The sequence below is a fragment of the Sphaerodactylus townsendi genome, linkage group LG01, assembly GCF_021028975.2.
Source record: "Sphaerodactylus townsendi isolate TG3544 linkage group LG01, MPM_Stown_v2.3, whole genome shotgun sequence".
In the NCBI taxonomy this organism is placed as follows: Eukaryota; Metazoa; Chordata; class Lepidosauria; order Squamata; family Sphaerodactylidae; genus Sphaerodactylus; species Sphaerodactylus townsendi.
In genome coordinates, this window is record NC_059425.1 from 91482043 (window position 1) to 91509541 (window position 27499).

At 42.9% G+C, this 27499-nt stretch overlaps 1 protein-coding gene across 2 annotated transcripts in view; it reads left to right on the forward strand.

Moving 5' to 3' along the window:
* The window catches only part of PDE10A (phosphodiesterase 10A), a 243516-nt gene that overhangs the window by 151366 nt on the left and 64651 nt on the right, over nucleotides 1–27499 (forward strand). Inside the window, exons 6-10 of one of the 2 annotated variants that reach the window (XM_048487553.1) lie at nucleotides 3270–3410; nucleotides 9462–9617; nucleotides 11367–11417; nucleotides 18718–18797; nucleotides 23101–23152. In XM_048487553.1, the coding sequence (XP_048343510.1) occupies nucleotides 3270–3410; nucleotides 9462–9617; nucleotides 11367–11417; nucleotides 18718–18797; nucleotides 23101–23152 (480 nt within the window). The remainder of the gene's footprint in view (nucleotides 1–3269; nucleotides 3411–9461; nucleotides 9618–11366; nucleotides 11418–18717; nucleotides 18798–23100; nucleotides 23153–27499) is intronic. The other variant, XM_048487546.1, reaches the window with a different exon arrangement.

Genomic DNA, 27499 nt, shown 5'->3' on the forward strand with positions numbered 1-27499 from the left:
AAACCTGATTCCTCCAGATTAGAATGCACCTGCTCTTAACCACTGTGCCACTGCTGCTCCCCGCAAAAAGCCATTTAATTTTCAGTTCAGCTTTATCTGGATGCACAGCCCCATCCATGAGCCAGGCGTCCAACTGCAGCACCATAGCTGTGCCTGCCCTCTCCCCCAAGGGGCTTCCCAGCAGCAAGGGGAGACTTGAAAAGTCAAGAAGACTCTCCACCACTGAGAAGCTTCTATGGGCCCAGGTGGACCTACACCAGCCCAAAAGGGAAGCTTAAGTCTGAGATACAGGCCACCAGCAAAATGCTGGCAAAAGCCAGGAGGGAGCTGACTAAGGTCAACTCCTTCCCTGGTCATGCCCTTGGCCCACCTCCACTATGTCAGTGCCAGGGAGGGCAAATCTGCTGGTCCAGCAGTGCTCTGCTCCCAATGACGGATTTGCCTCCCCCCCCCCCTTTGGATGGGGCTCCAAATCTGTCATTACTGATTTTGGATGACTCCAAATGTTCAACATGAACTAGTATTTTAACGTTTCAAAACATTGACAGACCAAAAAAGTCACCCTTTTAACATGTTTGAAGAGCAGCTAAAATTGAGCTCATCATGTATTACTTGCACTGTGTTTCATCTACTTCTTTAATTTTAATTACTGTGTGGTCTCTGATAAGTCGCTGTGAAATAGTGGAATAAATTTTGAACTGTAGCTCTCCTAAGAATAAGAAAATAAAGGGTAGGTTTGTTTTTATCTATGTCTGTGGATTATTTGTAATATGTTTAATGTTACAATAGATAGTACTGAAATATTGTATATAATTTTCATTTTCTAATTGCCAGTAAAAGCAATTAGTATTCATTAGTAACTAAAATTAAATGCATTATATATTTAACAATTGTGTTTTTAAAATGTTTGTTATATTTCCACATTCAAGAATGTGCTCACCCAGTAGGCTTCATTTGTAGGAGTGGGGAAACAAATAAACAAATTAAATAAGAGTCCACCACTCATATGGAGGACTGGGGAATTAAACCTGATTTTCCAGATTAGAGTCCACCTGCTCTTAACCAGTACACTACACTTATTTTTCACTCATGCACTTTTACCAAATAAAACCACAGCCCCCATCTGTGGCTAGCTATGGTAGGAAAAGGGGCAGGTACTCTCTTTTTGCCTACATTTCTCCCCTTCCTGGCAAATAAAAGTATTTGGGGTACAGTTTTTATTAGTAAAACTATGCTCTCAAATCACTGTCCCAATTCAGACTGGCTGTTATGCTTTTAAAAATACTTGGAAGATCTATTAGCATATCTTTCAGCATCATGCCAAATTTGTGAGGTAGCTACCACTTTTGTTCAAGCAGAAAACACAGGTGTCTCAATTATCTTAGAGCAATTATAAGGCTTCTCATAGAACTTTCTGGTTTTGTGGATTCTCGTGCTACAATATACATCTGAGAACATGATAATAATAATAAGCAGAGTTCTTGAAAGTTGCTTACAAATGATTATCATACCAGTACAGTATGGTCCTTTACTTTTGCTAAATGGGTTGAGGAGGAAGAGTTTCTTTAAACTATGCATGAGTAGATTATACTGTAATTAACATGCATCAGCTTCCCTGAACAAAATAAAGAGTTCTTCTAAGAGGTTACAACTACATTATAAAATAAACTCTAATAAGTTAATGCATTTTCACGGATCAATATAGGTAACATTTGAAATAGAACTTATTTTGTTTCTCTGGCTACTCAAAAGAGTTTTCTGTCTGGGCTCTCTTTATTATATGTACATCCTTCCTTCCTTAAAAAAAGTAGTTAGCAAAGCACCATTAAATATATACTCATGGAAGAAGCCATGCTGATTCACCCTCCCTTATCTGCAGGATAGCTAACTATTGATGGAGAAACTGGTATCAGCTGGGCAGGACAGGCCATTGCAAGGGTCTTGAGTTCTCTCAACCTCTAGTTCTTCTAAGCTGGAAAGTGGCTGGTGGCTGATGGAATCTGAGAGGGGAAGAGTTACAAGTAGAGAACTGGGTCAGCCAGGCCAATGGAAAGGGCCTCCCTCTGTTTCCTCCTCTTCAGTTGTGAGTTTTCTCTATGTTAAATAAACCATTCACATGTGGTCCCAGTGTGTTGGTTCTATGCATGGCAGTGCAGACATAACCTTTGGGCATACATACCATCTCCCACTATATATATATAGAACTTTGAGTGTGGTATGTATCAATGTCTGTGTGGATGCTCTAGTAATATGACCTTCTGCATTGAAGACCAGGCCTTATGTGAATGGACTGGCCCAAAGTTTATAAATAGATGTCATATCCTTTTGTCATAAGGTCAGAATTTAGGGATGTAGCAACTTCCCTTGTTTCCAGTGAGCCTTGAAAAGACCTAAATTACTGAAAAGAGGGTTTTTTGCTCACACTCTGTTGTTGCTCTTCTGGCTGCCATGGTCATCTCCCCTGTATTCCTACTCTTCCGCTTCCTGGACCTAACTTTTGAGGAGTTCTCTAGGGGTTGGACATCTCCAGCCTCTCCTTATCCCTCTAGTCCAGGGGCTAGGTCCTGTAGATTCTCAGGAGTCAGGGCTTCCCTCTGGATTTGGGCACAGCATGCCTCAACCCCTTGCTTCTTCTAAAGGAGCTTGCTTCCAGCCTGCTCAGGACTCATGAGGCTGGGATTGCTTGTCTTTTTTTCTACCCCACTGCTCTTCCCTAGATCTGTCCTTTCTGTCTGGGCCTTCCCTGTACTGGGTTGGGTCCCACATTGCCTCCTTTGGTGCTGCCATACTCTTTTGGAACCAGCTGAGGCCTTGGTGTGTTTTTGGGTGGATCCCTTGGCTGTGCAAGGTTAGTGTGGGGGCATGTCCTCTGGACAGTACATTAATTTTGTGAAGGCTTGATTATTTTATTAGTGAGGTCAAGTGTCAAAAATACTACACTATTTAACAAATTTTGTTGACTTTGGAAAGTTTCGGGATGACAAAATAATTAGTCCACTAGTAGTCATTTATATTCACTTATTAGTCACTTAGGTGGATTCTGCATTGAAAACCCTTTTACACGGGTTTAAACCATTTTACACTGTTTTCACACTGCTGTTTTTGACCCATACAGAATCTGCCTTACAATAACTTAATTTCCAACATTTCCAGAAATGAGTGTAAGCGTTTATAGATTTCTGATACTTGTATGATTAAATATTCTGATTCGCTGTGGAAATGATCATCTGTTCTAACTTTACTTTCTGTTTTGTTCCATCTCTCATTAGAGTCTCTGCATGTTCAAACCACCAGGAGAAAATGATGGACAACCATGTCTTGTTCCTGTAGGGCCCATTAGACTTGGAACTACAATATCTGCATATGTAGCCAAATCTAGGAGAACAATATTGGTAGAAGATATTTTGGGGGTAAATTGTCATCTTGTTTTAAAATGTTATCTTTTTAAAATTTAATTTAAGGTTTGTTAAGAGGAATTAATTAACCAAGCAATCATATACTGGATTGATACTAAAAAGGTACTGTAAAAAGGATGATAGACTATTATATCACTGCATTGAATCCTGCAAATCATGGACACCAAGATCATGGGTCTTTTATGCTTCTTGAACCCCAGCACCCCTTTGCAACTCCAAGAATGTTTATTTCTGGGGTCTCAGAACCCATGTGAACTAATAATGTGGTCTTTGAGAGACTGTTTGGGAAACAGGCAAAATACTTCCCTTTTATCCTCTTTCATCAGCTGAGCTGTACCAATGAAAGAAACCAAAGGAGTGATTTTGTCCCCTGTCACTGCTGCTTCCTAACCTGCATGACTATTAGTACACATGGGATTTAGGATGCCAGGAATAATTTTTTTCATTATTGGAAAGAAATAACAGGGAGGAGAATACAGGAAAGATATGTGACTTCCAGATTGCAAGATCCAATCCAATATCTTATATTCTAATGACAAAGTTGGCCAACCTTTGCATACTTAAATCCAGTGACAACGTGAGAAAGATAAAAGGAGTGCTGGTAGCTTTAAGCAACAGATTCTCTTAATGGCTGTTGTTAGGTAACCACAGCATTGTAAGACTTGATTTTATCAATAAAAGCAAGGGGAGAGGACAGGACCCTTTCTGGGCCTATTTTGACCTTTGGAAGTGTGGTGAACTGGGGGTAGCAACCAGCTCATGGCAGATGAGGTCAACTTCACCTTGCAATGGACCTGTTTTCCCTCAAGGATGGCTAAACTTCCCTAGCCCACCCTTACTAGCTTTAATACAGATGGCTGCTACCAGCAGGACTGTATTTTTTTTACCAGAAGGAGACCTGCACGCTTCTGGATAAACAAGAGGGAGTGTCTGCCCTATGGCTGAGAACACCCTTCCCCCCAAGTAAGTGAAAAACAGTCAACTCTCCATTTTACATTCTCATGGCCAAGACTGTGGATGGCTTGACAAAGTTAAAGTACTGCTCTCCACACCAATCTCAATGTTAAAAATTTAACCAAAATAGTCAAGTTTTATTCAGAGAGTCGTTCAATTTGAAAACTTTATAATGTATTCACCACTTGGGCAGAACAAATATAAATGTAATGAAAACCCAAGAGAAAAAACTGATAAAGTGTGTTCTGCAATAACCATGCTATATTAAAACCCTGATCTTTTCTCAATCTGTCAGTCTCCTCAGCCAGAGCAACTGCCAGCAACTGTCAACAGTCTTCACTAACTGATGCCAGCTTCCCCCAGATTAGTGGAGAGCCGTTAGTGTTTCACTTTTCTCTATTGCTAGAGTGGTTGCTGTCTATACATATCCATATCAGCAGCCAGCTCATCAAAGGCAATAGAGGAATGTGATTTGGAGTGATGTAATTCATCACAGGAAGAGGACTCATGGCAGCCAGACCTGGCAGGGGAGACAATTCCAGGTTCATGAAGGTTTTAATTAATTAATAAATAAATGTATATCCCACCCATTCCTGGCCAGGGCTAGGTTCAGGGTAGAGTATAAACATTGTAAAAACATTATATGGATAAAATAGCATAAAACTCATTAACAACTAAGCAATAACTCAGATGGCAAGCAATAGCATACCTATGGAAAACCATCCATCCCACCTTGATACAGTTCCCTACAATGGAACTGTCTAAGAGTGGGCAGAGTTCCTTCCCTTTCAGTAGGACAGTGCAGAATGACAGTAATATGTTGATGAAAGTTGTTGGGAAACCAGCAGATAGAATTGAAGTAGATGTTTGGCCTTAACTAAAAGCCAGTGGAATATCTCTGACTTACAGGGATTGCAGAACTGTTTAAGGTCCCACAAGAACCTGGAGTCAGCTGACAGAGTGTTCCAATAGGTTGGAGCCAGGGCTAAAAAAGCCATGGCACTGATCAAGATCAATCAAACATCCTTGGGGCCAGGAACCACCAGCAGATTTTTGTGAAAGAACCGAAGTTTCCTCTGTGGGCAATATGGGGTGATGCAGTTGTGTAGATAGAAGGGTCCCAGACTGTTCTCGGCCTTAAAGGTTAAAACCGGAACCTTGAACCTGATTCAGAGTTCCACTGGCAACTGATGCAGCTGCTTCAGTACAGGTGTTATGTGCTGTCTCACTGCCTAGCTGCTGCATTCTGGACTAGTATCAGTTTCCGAGTCAGTCTCAGGAGCAGGTCCATGTAGAATGAGTTGAAGTAGTCTAGCCTGGAGGTGATCGTCACATGGATTACTGTGGCCAGGTCAGGGTGAAATGGTAAGGGGACAACTGTTTGGCCTGTCAGAGATGGTACCAGGCCATTCTCTCTGTGTTTGTTACTTGGGCGTCCACCTCTCTATGATATTGTTCCACAACATGTTGTTCTACCAGAGCTAAGCACAGTTCTGTTCCTTAGACACTCAGTTCTGTGCATTGGATAGTTCTGCTCCAAGATCAGGTGACTATAACCCTTAGTTCCCCCTAATTTCCTTATCTGAGCCCTTTGGGGGTAGGACAGTCTGATAAGTCAAATTAACAACAACAACAACAACAACAACAACAACAACAACAACAACAACAACAACAACAACAACAACAACAACAACAATAATAATAATAATAATAATAATAATAATAATAATAATAATAATGGACAGTTCCTAGAAAAAATTGAGGACAAAATTGACAAGGAAAAAACCTGGTTGTGGCTCACAAATGGAACTTTGAAAAAGGAGACTGAGAGCTTGATTCTTGCAGCCCAAGAACAAGCAATTCGAACAAACGCCATCAAAGCCAGAATTGAAAAAAAGTCAACTACAGATCCCAAGTGCAGACTCTGCAAGGAAGCAGACTAAACAATAGATCACATACTTAGCTGCTGCAAGAAGATCACAGAGACGGACTACAAGCAGAGGCATAATAATTGCTGCTCAGATGATTCACTGGAACTTCTGTTACAACTACCATCTGCCCAGACAAAGAACTCCAGGAATCACAAACCCGAAAAGGCCACCAAAATGAACATGTAAACCTACTCTGGGACTTCCTAATTCAGACTGACAAAGTTTCTGGGAACACAATACTCCTGACCTCACGACAGTGGAAAAAAAGAAAGTGTGGATAGTTGATGCTGCAATTCCTGGTGACATTGGGTGCAGTGGATTGATGAGAAGCAACTGGAAAAACTTAAATGATAATGAGGATTTGCTAATTGAACTACAAATACGCTGGCGCAAACCAGTAAGGGTGGTCCCAGTGGTGATCGGCACACTGGGTGCAGTGCCTAAAGATCTTTAACGGCACTTAAAAACAATTGGTGCTGACAAAATCACCATATGTCAGCTGCAAAAGGCCACCCTACTCGGCTCTGCACTTATTATTTCATCGATACATCACACAGTCCTAGATGCTTGGGAAGTGTCCGACGTGTGATGTAATACAAAATCCAGCATATTGATCTTGCTTGCTGTGTGTAACTGTTTTGTATCAATAATAATAATAATAATAATAATAATAATAATAATAATAATAATAATAATAATAATAATAATAATAATAATAATAATAATAATAATAATAATAATAATAATAATAATAATAATAATAATGTGGCAATAAAGAGGGGCAAGATCACTGAGAGTGATGGGATTGATATGCCTGATGGCCAACTCATCAAGTGCAACCAAGAGGCGGCTTATAAATACCTGGGCATTTTGCAGCTGGATAACATCAAGCACAGGCAAGGGAAGACTGTTGTCAGCAGAGAGTACACCCAGAGGGTCAGGAAAATTTTGAAATCTAAATTAAACGGTGGGAATACCACCAAGGCCATCAACACCTGGGCCATACCCATTATCAGGTACACTGTGGGAATCATCAACTGGACACAGGCTGAGTTGGAAGCATTGGATAGAAAAACTCAGAAGCTTATGACAGTGCACCATGCCTTACACCCATGCAGTGATACTGATAGATTATACCTTCCCCGGAGATCTGGAGGCAGGGGCTTACTGCAAGTACAGCAAACAGTGGAAGAGGAGAAGCATGCACTGGCCGATTATGTGAAGGAAAGTCAAGAACAGGCATTGATTGAAGTGAAGAACAGACATTTGCTGCAAACCCAGAAAACCAAACAAGAATACAGAAAAAATGTGATTAAAATGAGGAATGAAAGCTGGCACAACAAAGCACTGCACGGCCAGTTTCTGGAGAAAATCAAAGACAAGGTGGATAACGAAAAGACCTGGCTGTGGTTAACAACTGGAACTCTGAAAAAGGAAACTGAATCCCTGATTTTAGCTGCCCAAGAGCAAGCCATTAGATCAAATTCGATCAAGGCCAAAATTGAAAAATCCTCAGATGATGCAAAATGCAGATTGTGCAAAGAAGCTGATGAAACTGTAGATCATGTCCTCAGCTGCTGCAAAAAGATTGCCCAACTGAGTAAAAACAGAGACACAACTCAGTGGCCAAGATGATCCACTGGAATTTATGCAAGAATTACAACATAAGAACAGCTAAGAACTGGTGGGAACATTGTCCAGAGAAAGTAATGGAAAATGAGAAGGTCAAGATCCTGCGGGACTTTCGAATCCAAACGGACGAAGTGTTGAAACACAATACACCAGACATCACTGTGACTGAGGACAAGAAAGTGACCATCATCGACATAGCAGTCCCCAATGATAGCAGGGTCATTGAAAAAGAACACGAGAAGGTCACTAGATACCACAATTTGAAAATCGAGCTTCAGCGTCTATGGCACAAACCAGCTGAGGTCGTCCCAGTGGTAATCGGCACGCTGGGCGCCATCCCAAAAACACTAGAGCAGCACTTGAAACATCTTCAAATTGACAAAATTAACATCTGTCAAATTCAGAAGGCAGCCCTGCTGGGATCCGCACGAATACTACGCCAATACATTACAACTTCCTAGGCCTCTGGGTGAGGCTCAAATTGTAATGAAGGCCAACAACCAGCTAAAGATCTGGCAGCTGTGAAATCTACAATAATAATCATCATCATCATCATCATCATCATCATCATCATCATCATCATCATCATCATTATCATCATCATCATCATCATCTATCCCCTCACAATTCCTTATATCTTGGGACTGTGAGTGTGTTCCGCTGTTTTGATTATTGTGTGCTTGTATATCCCATTATCCCTTAATAAAATTGTTGAACTTCAGTCATTCTTCTGCGGAATATCTTGCAAAAGCTGACTTATGTAAAACATAGGAAATGAAGATCTCAAGCTTGCCCGGCCTTATGCTAAGCCAAGAGTCTGCTCTCACTAATTTCCCACTCTAAAAGGGAGAGATTCCAACCACCTCAGGTAACATCCCCTCCATTCTGTGTTGCTTCCTCCCCTGTATCCCTTGTTATCTTTCTTACCTGCACACTCTCTCCCTCTTCAATTCACCTTTGCAGCAGCTTAGATAGCCCTAGCCACTGCTGTTGAACATTCCTAGGCCATTCAAAATGACTACTTTGTGAGGTAATTTGTTTTTTCCTTACCTTTTAAATTTAAGATTTTATCTCCCTTTTCTCCAAGTTCCTATGGATCTGTAGTGCCATCACCTTCTTCTACATCTGACCCCCTTGTGCAGATTTTTTGATTTGTGCTCTAGGACCTGAATTAGATAATGTGGCCAAAGAGATCTGAGAGTGGCTATTGCAGTATATTGCTTTTAATATTTTTTTTATAATATTTTCACATGTATGACATTTTTTACATTCCTCACAAGTCTGTGGAGTGGATCATTAATATTTTGCCAACAGTAATGAATTGAAACTTTAATAATGACCTGTGAAGGCCAGTCAGTGAATTCAACTGAGATATCCAAGGTCCGAGTTTTTGGGAACACACTGTTCATTTGGACAACACTGAGATATCCAAGGTCCGAGTTTTTGGGAACACACTGTTCATTTGGACAACACTGACACAGACAGGCACCATAAATTTTAAATTGTGCTTGATTTTTTTTTTTTTTAGGATGAGCGATTTCCCAGAGGTACTGGATTGGAATCAGTGACCCGTATACATTCTGTGCTTTGTTTGCCAATCGTTACTGCAATTGGTGATTTGATTGGTATCTTGGAACTTTATCGGCACTGGGGAAATGACATCTTCCAAATCAGTCATCAAGAGGTAAGGTGTAACTAGATGGCACAATGAACAAAAGTTGCTTTTGTAAGGTGCAATTTTTTTGTGAGGAAGTTGTTTTTGGAATTGTTCTTCAGCCCAAGCATCCTTGGGAGGTCATCATATTATGCAGGGAAGAAAGTAGAATTTCCCACTCAGAATCACCTCCCCCAACTGCTTTTACATCTGTAGGGTTGCAGATGCATGTTTATAAGCACCTGGCAACCCATTGGGAGAACAGTAGAGGGAGGATAAATTATTTTGAGTTACCAGCATTATCTGGCAGCTTCTCTCAGTATCCAAGAACCTCAGGAAACACCAACTGACTGGAGTACAGCAGCAGTCTCTATTAAAGTTGCCAACCTTCAGATGGTGAGTGGAGATCTTCTGCTATTACAATTGGACTCTAGGTGACAGAAATCAGTTCACGGAGAAAATGGCTGCTTTGAAAGATAAACCTTATGGTATTATAAACCACTGAAGTCCCTTCCCTCCCCAAATCCTACCTTCCTCTGACTTCAACCCAAAAATCTCCAGGTAATTTCCAACCTGGAGCTGGCAACCCTATCACTGCTGTTGAACATCTTTTTCCGAGAGGTTGCTAAAGAACTGGGGTCTTTCTGAGCTCACCCTACCTTAGGGCTATGCTGTTCTCTTCCTCCTCCAGACTGAAGAAGAGAGCAATATATACCCTTTCCTTCTGGGTGACTGTTCCTTTCTAAGTCCATGTTTCAAGAGCTCAGTTTCTGTTGCAGTAAAATATGTATAATATATTCATATATATTATATTTTATATATATATTCATGGATATTTTTTTTCAGTTCTCTACTGTTTACTAATTACTTGCTACTTGATACCTGAAATTGAGCAACATTATTTCCAATATGTATCATGAACATGAGGCACAACACCATAGCCCAGCCCTCTGTTGATATGGGTGGCCATCGAATAGGAGCAACTGGAAGGGCTCTGTGAGTGGTAGAGTTCGCCTCCCAGTAGATCGGTGGATGCTTTCATGGTTCCCTGGTGTTTTGCTGTGGACCAGTCATGACTGGAGCGATTCTCCTCCTTGCCCTGTTCTGCCCCCCATCAGAGATTTGTTGGGGATGGCCCTTCCTCCACACCTCCTTTACCTTGCCTGCCCCTGGCAGGGCTCCCCACTTACTCCTCCCCGATCCCTCCACCTCCCTGCTGTCAGTTAGCCCTTCCTCCTCCACACCAGGCCCTGCCTTGCCTCCTCCACACCTACACCACCATCCCTTTATCCCAAGGCGCTTTTTTCTGTGCCATCCCAGAGCTGGTGATGGTGTACTTGCCCACTTCAGATGCAGCTCAGCAATGCCAGTCCTGCACCATCCCCAACACAGCTCGCCCCCCCCCCTTAACCCATGATGTATTTATGAAAATCCATATTTCACCCTGTGTCGGGCAGACAATAGGAATTTTAATGATCTTAAGTTGAATATAACAGAAGATTGAATAGATGGCTTATTAATGGAGTAAATGAGAATACAGGCTTACTTTCTGAATTAAATGAACATTTTAATAATATAATTTATTTAGTATTTAAATTCCAATCTTTATGTGGGCATGAACTGAAAGGAAGTTAGGCAAAACTCTTTTATGGCACAATTATTTTAAATAATTGTTTAAATACACCTAAACAATCCAATATGCAACTTACTATATTCTTTGAAAGGCTGAAATTGTGTTACATCTTTCTTAAAATAAGTTGTTTTTCTGTTATGTTTCAGGTTGCAACAGCCAATCTTGCATGGGCCTCTGTAGCATTACATCAAGTGGAGGTAAGTATCTGAATTACGTTGTAGTTGCAAATAATATTCTGACACTAGGCGCATAAAGCATTAACAAAACAATCTGAATTATGAAAAATCGAAGTCACTCTCAAAAGGGAACATCGAACTGTGATTTGGGCTGTATCAACAAACTTTGTGCTCAAATACTATTCTTTAAAGAGCTACTTCCTATACAGAAAAACCATGCCATTTAGTTCAAACCAGAAACCTATGTTTTGTCTTGCTTATTTCATCAAGATTGTAATGCAGCTTCAAAGTGTGGTTTGCAATCCTTCTTTGAAGGGGAGCACACACAGAAGTTTGCTAGTTCAAATGTAATGGCAAGCTGTGGTTTATTTCAAAGAGAAGTAAATTGCAACACATAGAAAAGGCTTGGTCACATTAGCACTAGACTAGTTCAGGTAACATAAACCATAGTTACATTATTCCTCAACCAACCTAGCATAGTGAAGGTGGGTTTCATTATTTGTGCCACACTTACCTAACCACTTTCTTTATTTCTGCTTCGTACTGTGCCACAGGCAAGTGGTTTACTCTGGGTTTATCTCCTTTCATTTCTCTTCCTTCTTCCCACATAAATTCTTGTGCACACTACAAACCATCCACCTTACTTAGTTATTTAAATTTTATTAATTTTGTATTAATGTTAAAAAGCACTAATTTTTTAGAGAGTTGAAAAGTTGGAAAAATAAAGAGCTTATGCTTAGCTCTTTATTTTCCATTAAATTAATAAAAACTCAGAAGGACCTCCTCCATCCAATAAATACTTTCCCCTCTTGCTTAGGAAAAGCAGAATCTCTTTGGTCATACAGTGTAAACAACATTAGCTGAAATGTCTTTTCTGCTATTCCCACCCATTTAATATATTTATAAAATCTCCTGAACCCAAAGTTTTAAAGTCCAGTGAAACAAGGCTATCCAATGAAACAGGAATGTGAGAGCACACTAAGGAATGGATCATGTGAACTGTGTTTTGGCAGCAATTCCTGGGCAACTGTTTATTTTCTAGGTCCAAGAAAGTAGGTTGGAGGGTCTGATCCAGATGAAGTGTGGACTTGATGTTCATATTTTTAATTTAAAAAATAATAGAAACAATATAGAAACAATTAAACAACAAAAAATAGGAAATGACAACTTAATTACAGCTCTAAATATATAACGTTAATAGAATTATACCAATGAAGTTCTATAAAGACACTGATTAACTGATATTCAATTGTGATTTCTATTATATTCAAATACTTTTCCAAAATTATGAAATCTGTTGAATTATACATTTCTTTTATGGTCCAGTACAAATGATTCTATAAATTAATATTAAGGTTTCCTATTTACATTTCATTTCATTCATAATTTACATTTATGAATAATATAAGTACATTTTCCATTTGTCTTGAAATTCTTGATGCGCAGCTCAAACCAGGGTGGGGGGCGTCAGGGACAAATTCCCCCTGAAGGTGGTGCAGGCTTATGCTAGTGGAAATGCCTTCTCCTGAGGCACTTACCCCAGTGAAGGGGCAAATCTACTAGTGCCCTGCTGCTGTGGCACCCTGTGACAGCTGGCCGTAGTGCCCAGCCTCATGTCAGTGCTCCCACACTGCTGCTAGCTGTGTTGGTATGGTGGGAGCATTCCAAGATGCAAGACCAACCTTAGCCTCCAGAGCCTGATCAGACCCTGTTCACTGGTAGAATCGCCAGCAGAGTTATCATATGTCTATTCACCCCTATGGGGTAGTTTGAAGCGAGTCTTGTTATTTTACTTTTTCAGACTTCCTGCACTGCAGGAAAGGCCTTTGGAATGAATGGAATGGCACTAAATAGGTGCTTCTGCCTGACAGTCTGGGTTGCACTGTAAATCTTTTGTTGATCAAGCTTGTTAATTTTGCCATACTCCCTTATTTTCCAGGTTCTCTGGGCTTGGGCATTCTTCCATCTTTCAATATGTTGCAAGTGCCACTCTAGCTTCTGTTGTCAAATTTCGAAACAGTTCTTCTGAATTTCTTGCAAGATTCTTTGGAAATATGCCTAATAACATAATCTTGGCCTTCATAGCAAATTCAATTTTTTTAAATTTCTTTATCTTTAACCAATATTTTCACTTTTTTACATGTCCACCATAGAAGATCCATCAACTTCTTTATTTCTCCAGCATTTCCCTTTGTAATTCTTGTTCATTTTTTCAATATCTTTTGGAGTTGTCATGATAGTTAAATGCCTTGACTTTTTATAGCATTCTACAGGCAAAATTGCCAGTATACCCAATACTTGGGAGATAAAAACTGCTGTATCCTATGCTATCTTAACAAATGCATATAGCATTCTTGCATGAGACAGGCAGAAACAAATAAATGTTGATAACAGAAAACAAATTTTAAAGTAAAACAAACAGGGTTGTTTGGACCAAAAGAGCCCCATATAGCTGTAATAGGGCTAATAGTATGTTTAGATATTGAATTAACCTTTATAAATATTATTTTAAACTTTTTTGTGTGGAACTTACAGCTGCTTACAATGTAACAAATATAAAAAACATATTAGAATAAAATAAATAAAACAACGTTTATAACAATACATAAAAGTATTGTCGAAGTCTTTCACGGCCAGAATCACTGGAGTGCTATGTGGTTTCCGGGCTGTATGGCTGTGTTCTAGCAGCATTATCTCCTGACGTTTCACCTGCAAGGATTCTGAGAAAGGCAAATCTTCTCTCCAATAACATAACAAGGAAAGAAAGAAAAGCCATCAAAGATCTCAATTCTGATTCAGAAATCATTGTTCTACCAGAGACACAGGTAATGCCATGGTAATCATGAAAACAGAACAATACAAAGAAAAAATCAGACAACTTTTGGACCTCACTACATACAAAAAGCTAAAACAGGACCCTACCAACAAAATCACCAGAAAAACCAACACCTTGATTAAGAACACCTCAATTGATCCAATCATACGCCAACGTCTCTGCAAATCTGAAGCTCACCCTCCTAGACTTTATGGACTCCCAAAAATCCACAAGGACTCCACTCTACTCAGACCCATTGTGAGTGCAATTGGATCCCCTACATATGATTTGGCAAAATTCCTAGCTGCACAACTACAAATCCATATTGGACTTACTACACATTACATTAAGGACGCAGCGCACTTCATTGAAAAAATCAGCAATCTTAAACTCAACCCCAATGACAAACTGATCAGCTTTGATGTGGTTTCCCTATTCACCAAGGTCCCCATAGCAGACACCATGGCACTCATCAACCAGAAATTCCCAAAAGACATCACAGCCCTGTTTCAACATTGCCTCACTTCCAGCTACTTCCAGTGGGATGATGAATTCTATGAACAGAAAGATGAGGTAGCCATGGGTAGCCCTCTTAGCCCTATAATAGCAAAATTTTATATGGAACACTTTGAGGGGCAAGCCCTGGAAACAGCACCAAAAAAGCCCACTATATGGTTCCGTTACGTGGATGACACATTCACCATTTGGAGCCACGAAGAAGAACTAAACAAGTTCCTGGATCATATCAACAAGATCCACCCAAACATCCAATTTACTATGGAAAAACAAAATTACGGAAAACTGCCATTTCTAGATGTCCTAGTCAGCCGCAAACCAAAACAACAATTGGGCTACACAGTACACAGAAAACCTACATACACAGATAGATATCTACACAAAAACTCCAATCATCATCCAGGACAAAAAAGGAGCACCATAAAAACTTTGGTAGATTGCGCAAACAGAATCTGTGAACCCCACCTCCTTCAAGATGAATTGAACCACCTAAACCGGGCTCTACAGGCTAATGGTTACTCTACTACAGACATCAGAAGAGCTTCAAGACCAAGAAGAAGCCACATGAACAAAGATAAAGAGCCATCTAGAGGAAAAGTGTTCTTACCATAAATCAAGGGAACCACTGACCGCATAGGAAAACTGATGAAGAAGCATAACCTACAAACAGTCTACAGACCCACTAAGAAAATTCAACAAATGCTACATTCAGCAAAGGATAAGAGGGATCCTCTAGCTCAGGGGTAGGGAACCTGCGGCTCTCCAGATGTTCAGGAACTACAATTCCCATCAGCCTCTATCAGCATGGCCAATTGGCCATGATGGTAGGGGCTGATGGGAATTGTAGTTCCTGAACAACTGGAGAGCCGCAGGTTCCCTACCCCTGCTTTACGGGAATCCATGGCAACTAAGCCCCACAAATAAATGGAAGACCTGAAATCAAAATATTGTGCTACAGTCAGTAGTTTTCAAGTTAGTTTTAAAACATATAAACAGTTTTACAGAAAACGCTGCTGCCTGGTTGTTAAGTGAACAATAGCTTTACTGGAAGCCACTTGTTATAACTCTCTGCTGATGACTTCATAAAATTAGTATCCCAAAATAGGGAAGGTTGAGCGCTAATTACAGGCAGTTAAAGTGGCAGAACAAGGATTTACAGTGACTTTCAGTACAATTCCAAGAAGAGTTATTCTAGTTTAAATCGATTGAAAGCAATGGGTTGACTGGAATAACTGCATAGGATTGATCTTATATCATCAATACTTTCAGCATCAGTTGGGGCCAAGAATAATCTTTTTCTACCCAGAGTTGTGGCACGTAATCCCATCCATTCCCATGTATCATGAGTTATGGATGAAACCTATTTCTAACACAGCACAACTATTTCACATCACAGTAACAAGTTTGCAGCTCAGGCTGGGCTTCTCAGACCTGATAAAGTGACCACCACCACCCCTCCCTGTATACATGGGTAACATGCATACTCTTGACCCTGTGTCCTCAGAAGTAAAACTTGTTTTTCACAGGGCATATTCCTTTATGAATTTGCATGGGAGTTCAATTAAATTATTACTATGAATTTTTGAGCCTAAAGAAATAACATACTATAAATGTAAATATATTGGCCAAGATCAAAAAACATATGCAATGAATTTCATGCACCTAATTAAACTTTGTACTTGTTCTTGTAAAACAGCAGTTCATACTTACAGTACTTTTGAAACATGAAAGATTCTAAACATGTGTTAATTGCCATAGTGAGAATCTTTACAAAGGGAAGAAAGCAAACGTTTCACTGAGTATAGGTCAGTGGTGGCGAACCTTTGGCACTCCAGATGTTATGGACTACAATTCCCATCAGCCCCTGCCAGCATGGCCAATTGGCCTTGGGGGGGGGGGGGGGTGGGGGGGGGGGGGGGTGGGGGGGGGGGGGGGTGGGGGGGGGGGGGGGTGGGGGGGGGGGGGGGTGGGGGGGGGGGGGGGTGGGGGGGGGGGGGGGTGGGGGGGGGGGGGGGTGGGGGGGGGGGGGGGTGGGGGGGGGGGGGGGTGGGGGGGGGGGGGGGTGGGGGGGGGGGGGGGTGGGGGGGGGGGGGGGTGGGGGGGGGGGGGGGTGGGGGGGGGGGGGGGTGGGGGGGGGGGGGGGTGGGGGGGGGGGGGGGTGGGGGGGGGGGGGGGTGGGGGGGGGGGGGGGTGGGGGGGGGGGGGGGTGGGGGGGGGGGGGGGTGGGGGGGGGGGGGGGTGGGGGGGGGGGGGGGTGGGGGGGGGGGGGGGTGGGGGGGGGGGGGGACTACAATTCCCATCAGCCTCTATCAGCATGGCCAATTGGCCATGATGGTAGGGGCTGATGGGAATTGTAGTTCCTGAACATCTGGAGAGCCGCAGGTTCCCTACCCCTGCTCTAGCTACTGCAGGAGTCTACTGCATACCATGTAGCTGTGGACATGTCTACATAGGGGCCACCAAACGCAGCACTCAGACATGAATCAAAGAACACGAAAGGCACTGCAGACTATTTCAGCCAAAAAAATCAGCAATATCAGAGCACAGAATAAACCAACCTGGACACAGAATATTATTTGAAAACACAGAAATTTTGGACCACTCTGACAACCACCATGTCAGACTACACAGAGAAGCCTTTGAAATCCACAAGCACATGGACAATTTCAACAGAAAGGAAGAAACCATGAAAATGAACAGAATTTGGCTGCCAGTTTTGAAAAACACTAGAGTCAATACAGTGACTAATCAGCTCCACACCAACACAGGAGGACTATAGACAATAAACAATCAAAGGGAACAAAGGCCAGCCTACTTCTGTTCAGATGCCTCACCTATTGACCTTGCTATCTCCATTGTTACTCACATGCTACACTTCATTGTTACTCACTTGCCAGGCCACTCCTATTCAGATGCCCTCGCCTATTGACCTTTACTCACAGGTATATATACTCCACTTGCTTTCCTTTCCTACTATCAGATCCTCTGAAGATGCCAGCCACAGATGCAGGCAAAACATCAGGAGAGAATGCTGCTAGAACACAGCCATACAGCCCGGAAACCACACAGCACCCCAATACATAAAAGGTCACAATTTAAATTTGAAAGTATTGTTCTCTTCAAAAGTGTGTTATCATCATACAAATTATTGTAAATTGAGAGAGGTTTTTAAAGTCAAAGAAAAAACTAGGTCTATGATGGTACCTCACTAGATGTCAGCTGCCATCTTAGAGTTGCCTAGCAAAGTCTAAGATCCATTACCAGGACTGGGGTGGAGGAAAGGAACTGGGATCAGAAACTGCTGGGAAGCAGAGTAGAAGATGGTGACAAAGGCCGCTGCTGGTAAGAGGAAGCAGGAAATGGCAAAGAACCTGATGGAAGCTATGTAATGGAGGCATGGTGGAGGCAGCACCCTACATCAGCTTGAAAGCAGTTGCCAGGCAAAGATTCTTAGTACAGAAAGCTAGTCATATGTGCTTTCTGACCTGAGGCTCCTCCCCCACCCATTTAGTGCATCAAGGATTGCTTGGATCAGGAAGCATTCAGATCCAACTTTTTGCTCTAAGCCTTCTTCTACCATGTGTTTTGAGCTCCAGTCACTCCATCTCCAAACATATTCCACAATCTTTTTCATTGTTCACCTTCCAAAAAGTTCTTTGAAAAGCAGGAAATACTTGAGTTTTCCCACTGCTCTCTCCCATTCATTTGCATTTCTAATTAGGCCGAGGTCCACCTCTTTTTTCTGTGTTCCCCAGGAAAAAAGAATATATAGTTAAAGGATGACTTAACTTTTTCACTGTTGGCTGAAAGAAATAAAGAAAAGGTCATCTTTGTAAATCAGAAACTAAATACTTCCTAAACAGATTTGCAGAAAGTATCCTAGGCTGTGCTATTCTGAAGTTATATCCAAAGGAGGAGGCAGGCACTGATAAAACATATATGTTCCACAGATTCACTCTGATTGTAATCTTCTGCTTAAATAAGCAATAGTATGTCCCATGTTCCCGTCAGGTGTCAAAGGGCCTTGCCAAACAGACGGAACTCAATGACTTCCTGCTTGATGTATCAAAGTAAGTGAAACTTGAATGTCAGCCTCCATAGCTGTATAATGTGTATTTTTCTGATTAATTGATATTTCATTCTGCTCTAACTGTATTTACTTAATCTTTGGTGGTCTGATTTATGTCTGTCCAATATTGATTCCTATATGATGAAAATAATTTTTAAAAAGATCACTGGATTAATGAATTGTAAATATGCAAAGTCGGCTTGCAAATTTACTTTTTAATTAATATTAAATGGTATTAAGTGGAATTAGTCCAAGATTGGTATGTTTTACCAACTAGTATAAGAATTTGATGATGATTTGATGATGGATGCGATCTTGAAACCATGCCTAACCCAATTCATCCTCTGCGTCAGAGGATGAACAACTGGAAGAGTACATTTTTAGTGCTAATACAAGCAGATGTGGTAAAAGTGCAGTATTCCATCACAAACTGGAGGCAGCAAACTTCTCCTGGGTAGAAAGTGTTAACAGTAGCAAGAGGCAGGCACAAAAAAATAGGCTCAGAAACAATGTGTGCTCCCTCTCCTTTGCTTCCCCAGTTTAAACAGAAATTCCTTTGATTTTATTTATTTTGTACCCCACCTATCTCCCCAGTGTGAGCCCAAAGCAGCATAAATCATTCAATTCTCTTTCATTTTATTATCACAACAATCCTGTGAAGGTAGATTCAACTGAGAGCATACAAATGGCCTATCACCCAACAAGCCTCCATGCCAGAATGGGAATTTCTAAGGTCTCCTGGAACCTAGTCTGGCACTTCAAACTATACCATACTGTCTCTTGTGAAGGTAAATGGCTGGATAAAAAGGATAGTGGCAAGAGAGGTTTATTCTATGGCACGCATCCCCTTTATCCATTGGAATTTGCTAGAGAGAAAATGCTAGAGGCATTCTTCCTAGCCTTCTTCAGACTCCCCAGCTTCAAACCCAGAGTGAACCCACAAGAAGCAGATATTTGGAGTATGAAATGAATAGAGCTTGGTTCCTATTCACCTACCCCTATTTGGTCAAGGTGCAAGAAGAATCAGGCTTTCCTGATAGTTCATTCAAAGCTCATCCAGCAGGCCATTCAAAAACACTGGAGAAGGTATTACACCTACCCAATATCAAAGGGAGCCTTATTTAAGATTCAATGTTACATCTCAGATACCAAATAAAACACAGAAGGGGGGAGTTGTCATAATAAGCGGCTGTTGAGCAGGATCACATCTCTCTCTGCTGCTTCACCCTATTCCTATTACAGTCAAACCTCCGTTTTCGCTACTAATCCGTCCAGCAACGGGCAGTAAAAACAGAAAATGGCGTACTCTGAGGTGCACCTTTTGCGCATGCGCAACGCAAACGGTGCACCGGAGATATTCAAAAGTTGCCTCAGAATCTGATGGAAGCCAAGGCGACAGTCGATCTCCGAGGTGACCAAACGGCCAGGGGCGACCGGCGAAGACCGAAACCGTCGATCTCCGAGGGCAACGAAGACTGAAGTTTGATTGTATCAATCTACCCCCAATGAGTTGAAGCTGAGACACAGAAGAAATCAAGTAGGAATCTCCCAAGTCAACCAGAAGAGATCAAGGAAGATATTTCCTTGGGGAACAGCTCCAGAGACAATCATCGCCTATCCTGAGATTTTTGGGAATGGGTAACCCTGTTATTCAGAAAAGTTGCTTCAGTGGTTGCAGAGGTGCTCTACAGCCTCTCCAAGAGCATTGGGCCTATTCCAGTTCAGCTTCTGACCTGGCCATGGGACAGAGACTGTGCTGGTTACCAGCACAGATGACCTCCACTGCCAGCTAGACTGAGGCGGGTCAGCACTGCTGTTACTCTTAGATCTAACAGCAGCATTTGGCATGGTTGATTGTGACCTTTTGACCCATCACCTTGCCATGTCTGGAGTGTGGGGTATAGCTTTACAGTAGTTGACCTTGTCTCTCCAGGACTGCGGACAACAGGTAACAATTGAAGAGAGGTTGTCACAATGGCACACTTTGGCCCTTTCTGCACGGGCACCAAGCGGGGGTGCATCGGCATAAACAATGCCGATGCATGCCCCCCGGGACCATTTGCATGGACAGTCCTGGCAGGGTGGCAGGCAGCAGCGCAGCCTGTGCACAGGCTGCACCGTCGCGGAACGCTGTACCTCTCCTCCTGGCTTCCAGCGCATCGCAGAGGCCAGGAGACACACACCCCTCAGGCTGGAGTGGCGGCTCTGGAGTTGCAGGCCAGGAGGGCATGTCCCCTGGCCTCTGCGATGTGCCGGAAACCAGGAGGAGAGGTTCAGCGTTCCCTGACGGTGGGGTGGAAATGGCACCTTCCAGTCATTGCCATTCGCACAGCAGCGGTTGGAAGATGCTGCTTCTGAAAAACTTCGCTCAGGGAGCGAGGTTCGGAAGCAGCGCCTTTGCGCCGCTCAGGGGAGGTGAAGCCGGCACTGCTGCAATGCAGCAGCGTCGGCTGTGTGAACCCCTCCCCAGGGATGCAGTTTTTAGCGTCCCTGGGGTGCTGTATTCCGCCCATGCGGAAACAGCCTTTGCTTTGTGGGGTGCTCCAAGGGGCGATCCTCTCACCCTTCTTATTTAACATTTATATGTGACCCCTGCTGCAGCTGGTGTGGAGCTTTGGGCTGGGTTGCCATCAGTTGGCTGACAACACCCAGCTTTTTCTGTTGATGGAAGGACAGCCAGCCACCACCCATGACATCTTGGCTGAACATGTAGAGGCTGTAGTAGGATAGTTGAGAAAGGGCAAACTGAAACTTAATCCAGTGAAGATGGAGATCCTGTGCCTGGGACAGGGGACATAGAGAGAGTGGCCATTATGAAACTTTCTTCCTCCATCAAAAGCCTGGTTGTGATCCTGGAACCCTCTTTCTGTGGGATCCCAGGTCACACATACGGCTAAGGTAACCTTTTTTTCATCTACAAGCCAGGCAGTTGGCTCCCTACCTATCTCACTTGGACCTTGCCACAACGATCCATGCAACGGTCACCTCCAGGCTGGATTACTGTAACTCACTCTGCACTGGCCTACTTTAAGATTATCAGCAGATAATCTGTCTTCAAAACAGTCTTCAAATCAGGCTTCAGTCAGGCTTTTTTCAGCCCTGGTCCAGCCTGGTTGAACTTCCTGTCAGCTGACATCAGAGCCCTGCAAGATCTTAGGCAATTCCGCAGGGTCTGCAAGGCAGAGATGTTCCACCGGGCCTTTGGTTGAGGCAGCTCTGGCTTTTTTGCCATCCTTCTGACCTTCCAATCTGTCTTTCTTCCTCCCTTTCCTCTATGGTTTGAATATAATAGATGACAGAAGAAAAATAATGTTAGGCTAATTTAGGGCTAATAAATGACATTTGAAGTAATGAAAGTGTCTCCATCTTTTAGAATTGATATAGTTTTAAATTTGTATTTATGCTTGCTATATTTTATATGAAAAGTTGTGTGTTAGCTGCTCTGAGCCCGGCCATGGCTGGGAAAGAGCAGGATAGGGACCCTATGGAATGTAGCATTGTGGCTAAGTTAGGGATGCTTCAGGGAAGCTGACTGGGTGACCTTGGCCCCAAATCTCTCTCTCAGCCATATGTCTACCAGGGCTGTTGTGAGAATGAAATGGATGCTTCTGAAATGCTTGGAGAAAAGTGGGATACAAATATGATGGATACCGATCTCCAGAACTGTTTACACAGCACACAGATTTGCTTGTATCAGATACCTAATTGGATTTTCATCTTTGACAGCATATAACCCTTCTTGTTGGTGATGTGGAGATTGAGTTCATCACTTTAGCACCTAGGCAGGGCAAAGCTGACAGCCCCGGTTGTCTGATTGGATCCGTGCACAGAGATCTATCTAGATCAAGATCTATTAATATAACCCATCTTGCCCAGGACTTTGTTAATTGATGTGCCCAGGACTTTGTTAATTGTTGGGGTTTTTTGTGCTGGATTGCTCTCTCTTAAATTGTTTTATTATGTCTTTTAATTGCCCTTTGTCTGAATTGATTATTGCGCAGTTTTTGCTGTTTTATGTTTCTGTTTTATTGATGTTTAGATTTTTATACTAATTGATTTTGTTGAAACGGTCTTTCTTATAGAAAATGAAACTAATAGATCATGTAGATAAAGAAATAGTATGGTCTTTGAAAGGCACATAATGTTCAATGTACAGAAATCTGCATTGGGAAAAAAACTTACCCTGAGGGTTCATCAGACAGGTGATAATCAACTGAAGTAATCATAACTTAAAAACAGCTTGTGTCGTGAGATGAGATCTAATTTTTTTTTTCTAAATTAGAACTTTATCTCTTCTTCTGCAGGACCTATTTTGATAACATAGTTGCAATAGATTCTCTACTTGAACATATAATGGTAAGATATTTTTCTTGAAATTTCAGCATTACATTGAACTTTTCAATCTCTCTGTTTGAAATAAAGTATAGAGAAATATTTTTACTTATACTTGGACCCATATATGCATCTCTTTCAAATCAAGACATTTCTTATTCATCCATAAGAACATACTAAAGAACGTAAGAGCTCTGCAGGATCAGGATAAGGTCTACTTCATCTGGCATTCTGTTTCTCAGAGTGGTCAGACAGGTCCCCTACAAGCAGAACATGGAAGTAATCAACTTCCCCTTTTGCTAACTTCCAGCAACTGGTGTTCATTCTTCTATGAGCATAGAGGTTCTTCATCATGGTACCTGTGCAGTCCCACATGAGTACTGCAGCCACACAGGCCTACTGCGGAAAGGTTTTTGAAGCTCACCTGACAATGCCATGCTGGAATGGAATACTCCCTGATCAAGGAGCTGCACATCTGTAGTGAACAACTCATTCAGATGGCTCTATCTTACACTTCCCCTATGGTAATAGATGTGGAATTCAGAGTTATGCATCTGGGGAACATGGGCTGGTCACCTTTTCTGTGATAGATGAGCTACTCAAAGTTACTATTGGACCTTGAATACTTGCACCAGGCATATTGAGAATCGATCCATAACAAAGTAGGGAAAATGCTAATTTCTATTCCAGCATCCACAACTAACTCCCTGGACCAAATCCCAGGCAGGAATAAGGGCACTCAGCATTCTGCCCCAATTGATAAGAACAGCTTGTAAACTTAAATGGGATAGACAGAAAGATGTACACCTCATCTGCCCTTGGCTTCAAGATTGCTGTGATGGATTTCAAAAATTTGCTGATTTAGAACAGAGCAAAGGCTCCTGAAACCAAAGAGTTAACAACTGAAGCTTCTGATTGGCTGGCTGGAAGAATGCCAGTTCTTCAGTTAGTTCTGTTTGGAAACAACAGTCAGTTTGGGGCAGAGAAAGCTTGAGAGACAGATATAGAGTGAAATGCTCTGTTCTCTGAGTATGAAAGTTTTCTCTTGATGAGGGGACAAATCAGACAGACAAGCGTGGTCTGCTCTGAGCTCCCAATGTAGCAGGATAATGCTGAAAACGTACTGGTTATTGACATTTCTCTTGGAAAATACACTGAAGGGAAATAATTTAGAGGCTTACTAGCGTGGCCCGGCCACGCGTTGCTGTGGCTTATTGTGGTGAAATGGGAAAGGAACAGTAGCAGCAAATCAATTGCAGAGGCCAGCAGTACATGCTCATGCAAACATGCAGCCTGATACTGTGCGATGTCAGTGATGTGTGCGCCTGCATTCCTTGGGGGGGGGGGAATGGAAAGGCACCCCTCCCACATATCTAGGCTGGCTGGTCATGATCCTTTACCTGGGAGTAAGTTTGGTTGGTGGCAATGGGTGTCGCTTCTGAGGAAACCCTCTGACGGGTGCGACGCAGCCATTCAAAGTATGTCATGGTTGCTGTACTGAGCTTACTCCTGAGTAATGCGTGCCTGGTTTTCTTAACTGTAACTGCAGTATTCAGGGAATCTAGGGTGCCTGGCCCCTCCCTCCCATCCCTTGAAAGTCGCCCCTCACTCTCTTCCCTCCCTCCCTTCTCTTCCTTTGCATGCCACCCCTCCCCCCCCCCCTTCCCTTTCCCTCCGCTAGGGTGGGTGGGTCATATCAAGATGCTGGGCCCCCCTGCCTCCCCTCCCTTGCATGCAACCCCTCACTGTCTCCCCTCCCTCACTTCTCTTCCCTTGCATGCCACCCCTCCCCCTCCCTCCCTTCCCTTTCCCTCCGCTAGGGTGGGTGGGTCATATCAAGATGCTGGGCCCCTGCCTCCCCTCCCTTGCATGCCACCCCTCACTCTCTTCCCTCCTCTTCCCTTGCATGCCACTCTTCCCCCTCCCTCCCTTCCCTTTCCCTCCGCTAGGGTGGGTGGGTCATATCAAGATGTAGGGCCCCCTGCCTCCCCTCCCTTGCATGCCACAGCTCACTGTCTCCCCTCTCTCACTTCTCTTCCCTTGCATGCCTCCCCCCCCCGCCCCTTTCCCCTCCCTCCCTCTCTTCCCTTGCATGCCACCCAGTGGTGGGATCCAAAAATTTTAGTAACAGGTTCCCATGGTGGTGGGATTCAAACTGTGTATGTGAGCGCCAACAGGGCTGGGCGGGGCATGACGGGGGCGTGGCCGGCCATTCCAGGGGCGGGGCATTACTGGGCGGGGCTGTGGCAAGGACGCAGCCGCTGTGCCGGTCCTTGGGTGGGAAACGAATGCACGCAGGCGCAGGCTGCCACGCACGCTGGTGCACCTCCTGCTAGACTGCTTCAAATTCTGCGCTCTACTTCTGAGAGAAGGGGCGTAACTAAGGCAAAAAAAAAAAAATCACGTGACAAAATCACCAATTAGTAACCCCCTCTCGGCACACACAAAGAATTAGTAACCTACTCTCGGGAACCTGGGAGAAACTGCTGGATCCCATCTCTCATGCCACCCCTCTCCCTCTCAGTGGCAGTGGGAGGTTAAGAGCTCGTGTATCTAATCTGGAGGAACCGGGTTTGATTCCTCCGTTCTGCCGCCTGAGCTGTGGAGGCGTTTCTGGGGAATTCAGAGTAGCCTGTACACTCCCACACACGCCAGCTGGGTGACCTTGGGCTAGTCACAGCTACTCCGAGCTCTCTCAGCCCCACCTGCACTTCTACAGGGTGTTTGTTGTGAGGGGGAAGGGCAAGGAGATTGTCAGCCCCTTTGAGTCTCCTACATGGGAGCAAGGGGGGAGAATAAATCCAAACTCCTCCTCCTCCTCCTCCCTCCTCTTTCCTCTTTCTTTCTCCTCCCTCCCTCCCTCCCTCCTCCTCCCCTCTCCCTCGTGTGTATGTGTGTGTATGTGTTTCACTTCCCCTCGAGTTACTGCCTATGTGCTGTTTCCACTGCTCATCTTTGGCCATCTGAGTGAACATTCTAAGGGCACGAACATTCTAAGGGTGACAGTTACACACAGGCCCCTCCCTGTCCTTCACCAGGAAGCGCCAGGAAAAAGGCGTTTTTACCTGGGCCAGGTATGAAATTTCAGGTATGTGAACATCTGAAAACACTCTCGCCTGACTGACTATAGTGGCTGGGAATTTTCAGAGGAATTGGCCCAGCAGTTACTGAGGTACCCTGTCATCAACACATACACGGTTAGCTTTTTATATATATAGATGGTTCAGTTGGTACCCACAGAGAGGGAGAGGATTTATTCTGAGAGGAATCTGAAAGAAAAATCCTATTAAAAATTAGTGTGAAGGGACAGATCTGAGGACAGATTGCTCTTAGCCAGTGTTTAGTACAATCTGCTGGAATAAAAAGAGATCTCCCATAAGATAGAAGAATTAAAGAGAACTGATAAATAACATATAAAAAGTCTTTCAAATCTGACTGATACTTAAACTATTATAAGAATGTCAAACATCTAGTGGAAATAACTGAATTACTAAGACACATGAAACCTCTTCAAATAAGCCTGAAACACTGAACTAGTACTGGAAACAGTGTCACAGCAATATTTTAATGTAAATACTGCCTGTGTAAAACCTTCCCTGTTTTGTTTATACTTTGCCAAACCATTCTAGTTCTTCTTTTAATCTATTAAAAAGCCTCTCATTCTTAATTATTTTTACTGACAAGGAAAGTATGTGTGGAAAGAAAGCAATATCCTTTTCTTTCAGGATGGTTCCTTGGAACTGTGGAATAGAAGCCAATTTTTCTATATATATTTTGAAAGTTAGAAGTAGGAAAATAGTTAGTATAAAATAAAAATTGTTCACATGCTACATCTTCAAAAAGAACCAGTCTGAGAGGAACAAGCTGTTGAACATTTTGAGGGGAAAAATTCAGGGCATTTGAGGGCGAAGAGTACATCAGAATTAGAAATTATAAATGTATAACAGCACACTGATAATTATTCCTATGGGGTGACATCACACCCTACTTGGAAATTTTAGCAGATGACAAGGCCAAACTGGCAAAGCTTCTGTCCCAAGAGGCAGCAAAGCTGTCCAAACACCAAATGTCCCTCAGTCAAAGCACAAGTGCCAGAATTGGACTTACCTTCCACCCAGAAGCCTAGAACTTTTTATAGGCTTTACTATCCTGCTTTTAGAGGATAATGTCATCAAGTTCCCCATCCCTTATACTCCAACATGACTTCTGATCTGCCTGCTAACCAATCTCTTACATAACAGAGAAGGATTTTCCCTACCCCAAGGCATAAGGCTAAATGCCAGTCACCCAACTCATCAACTCTCTAGACAGGGCATTTGACATTTATAACTTGCAGAGGAGTAAAGTTCCCACCAATTCACTAGGCAGAAC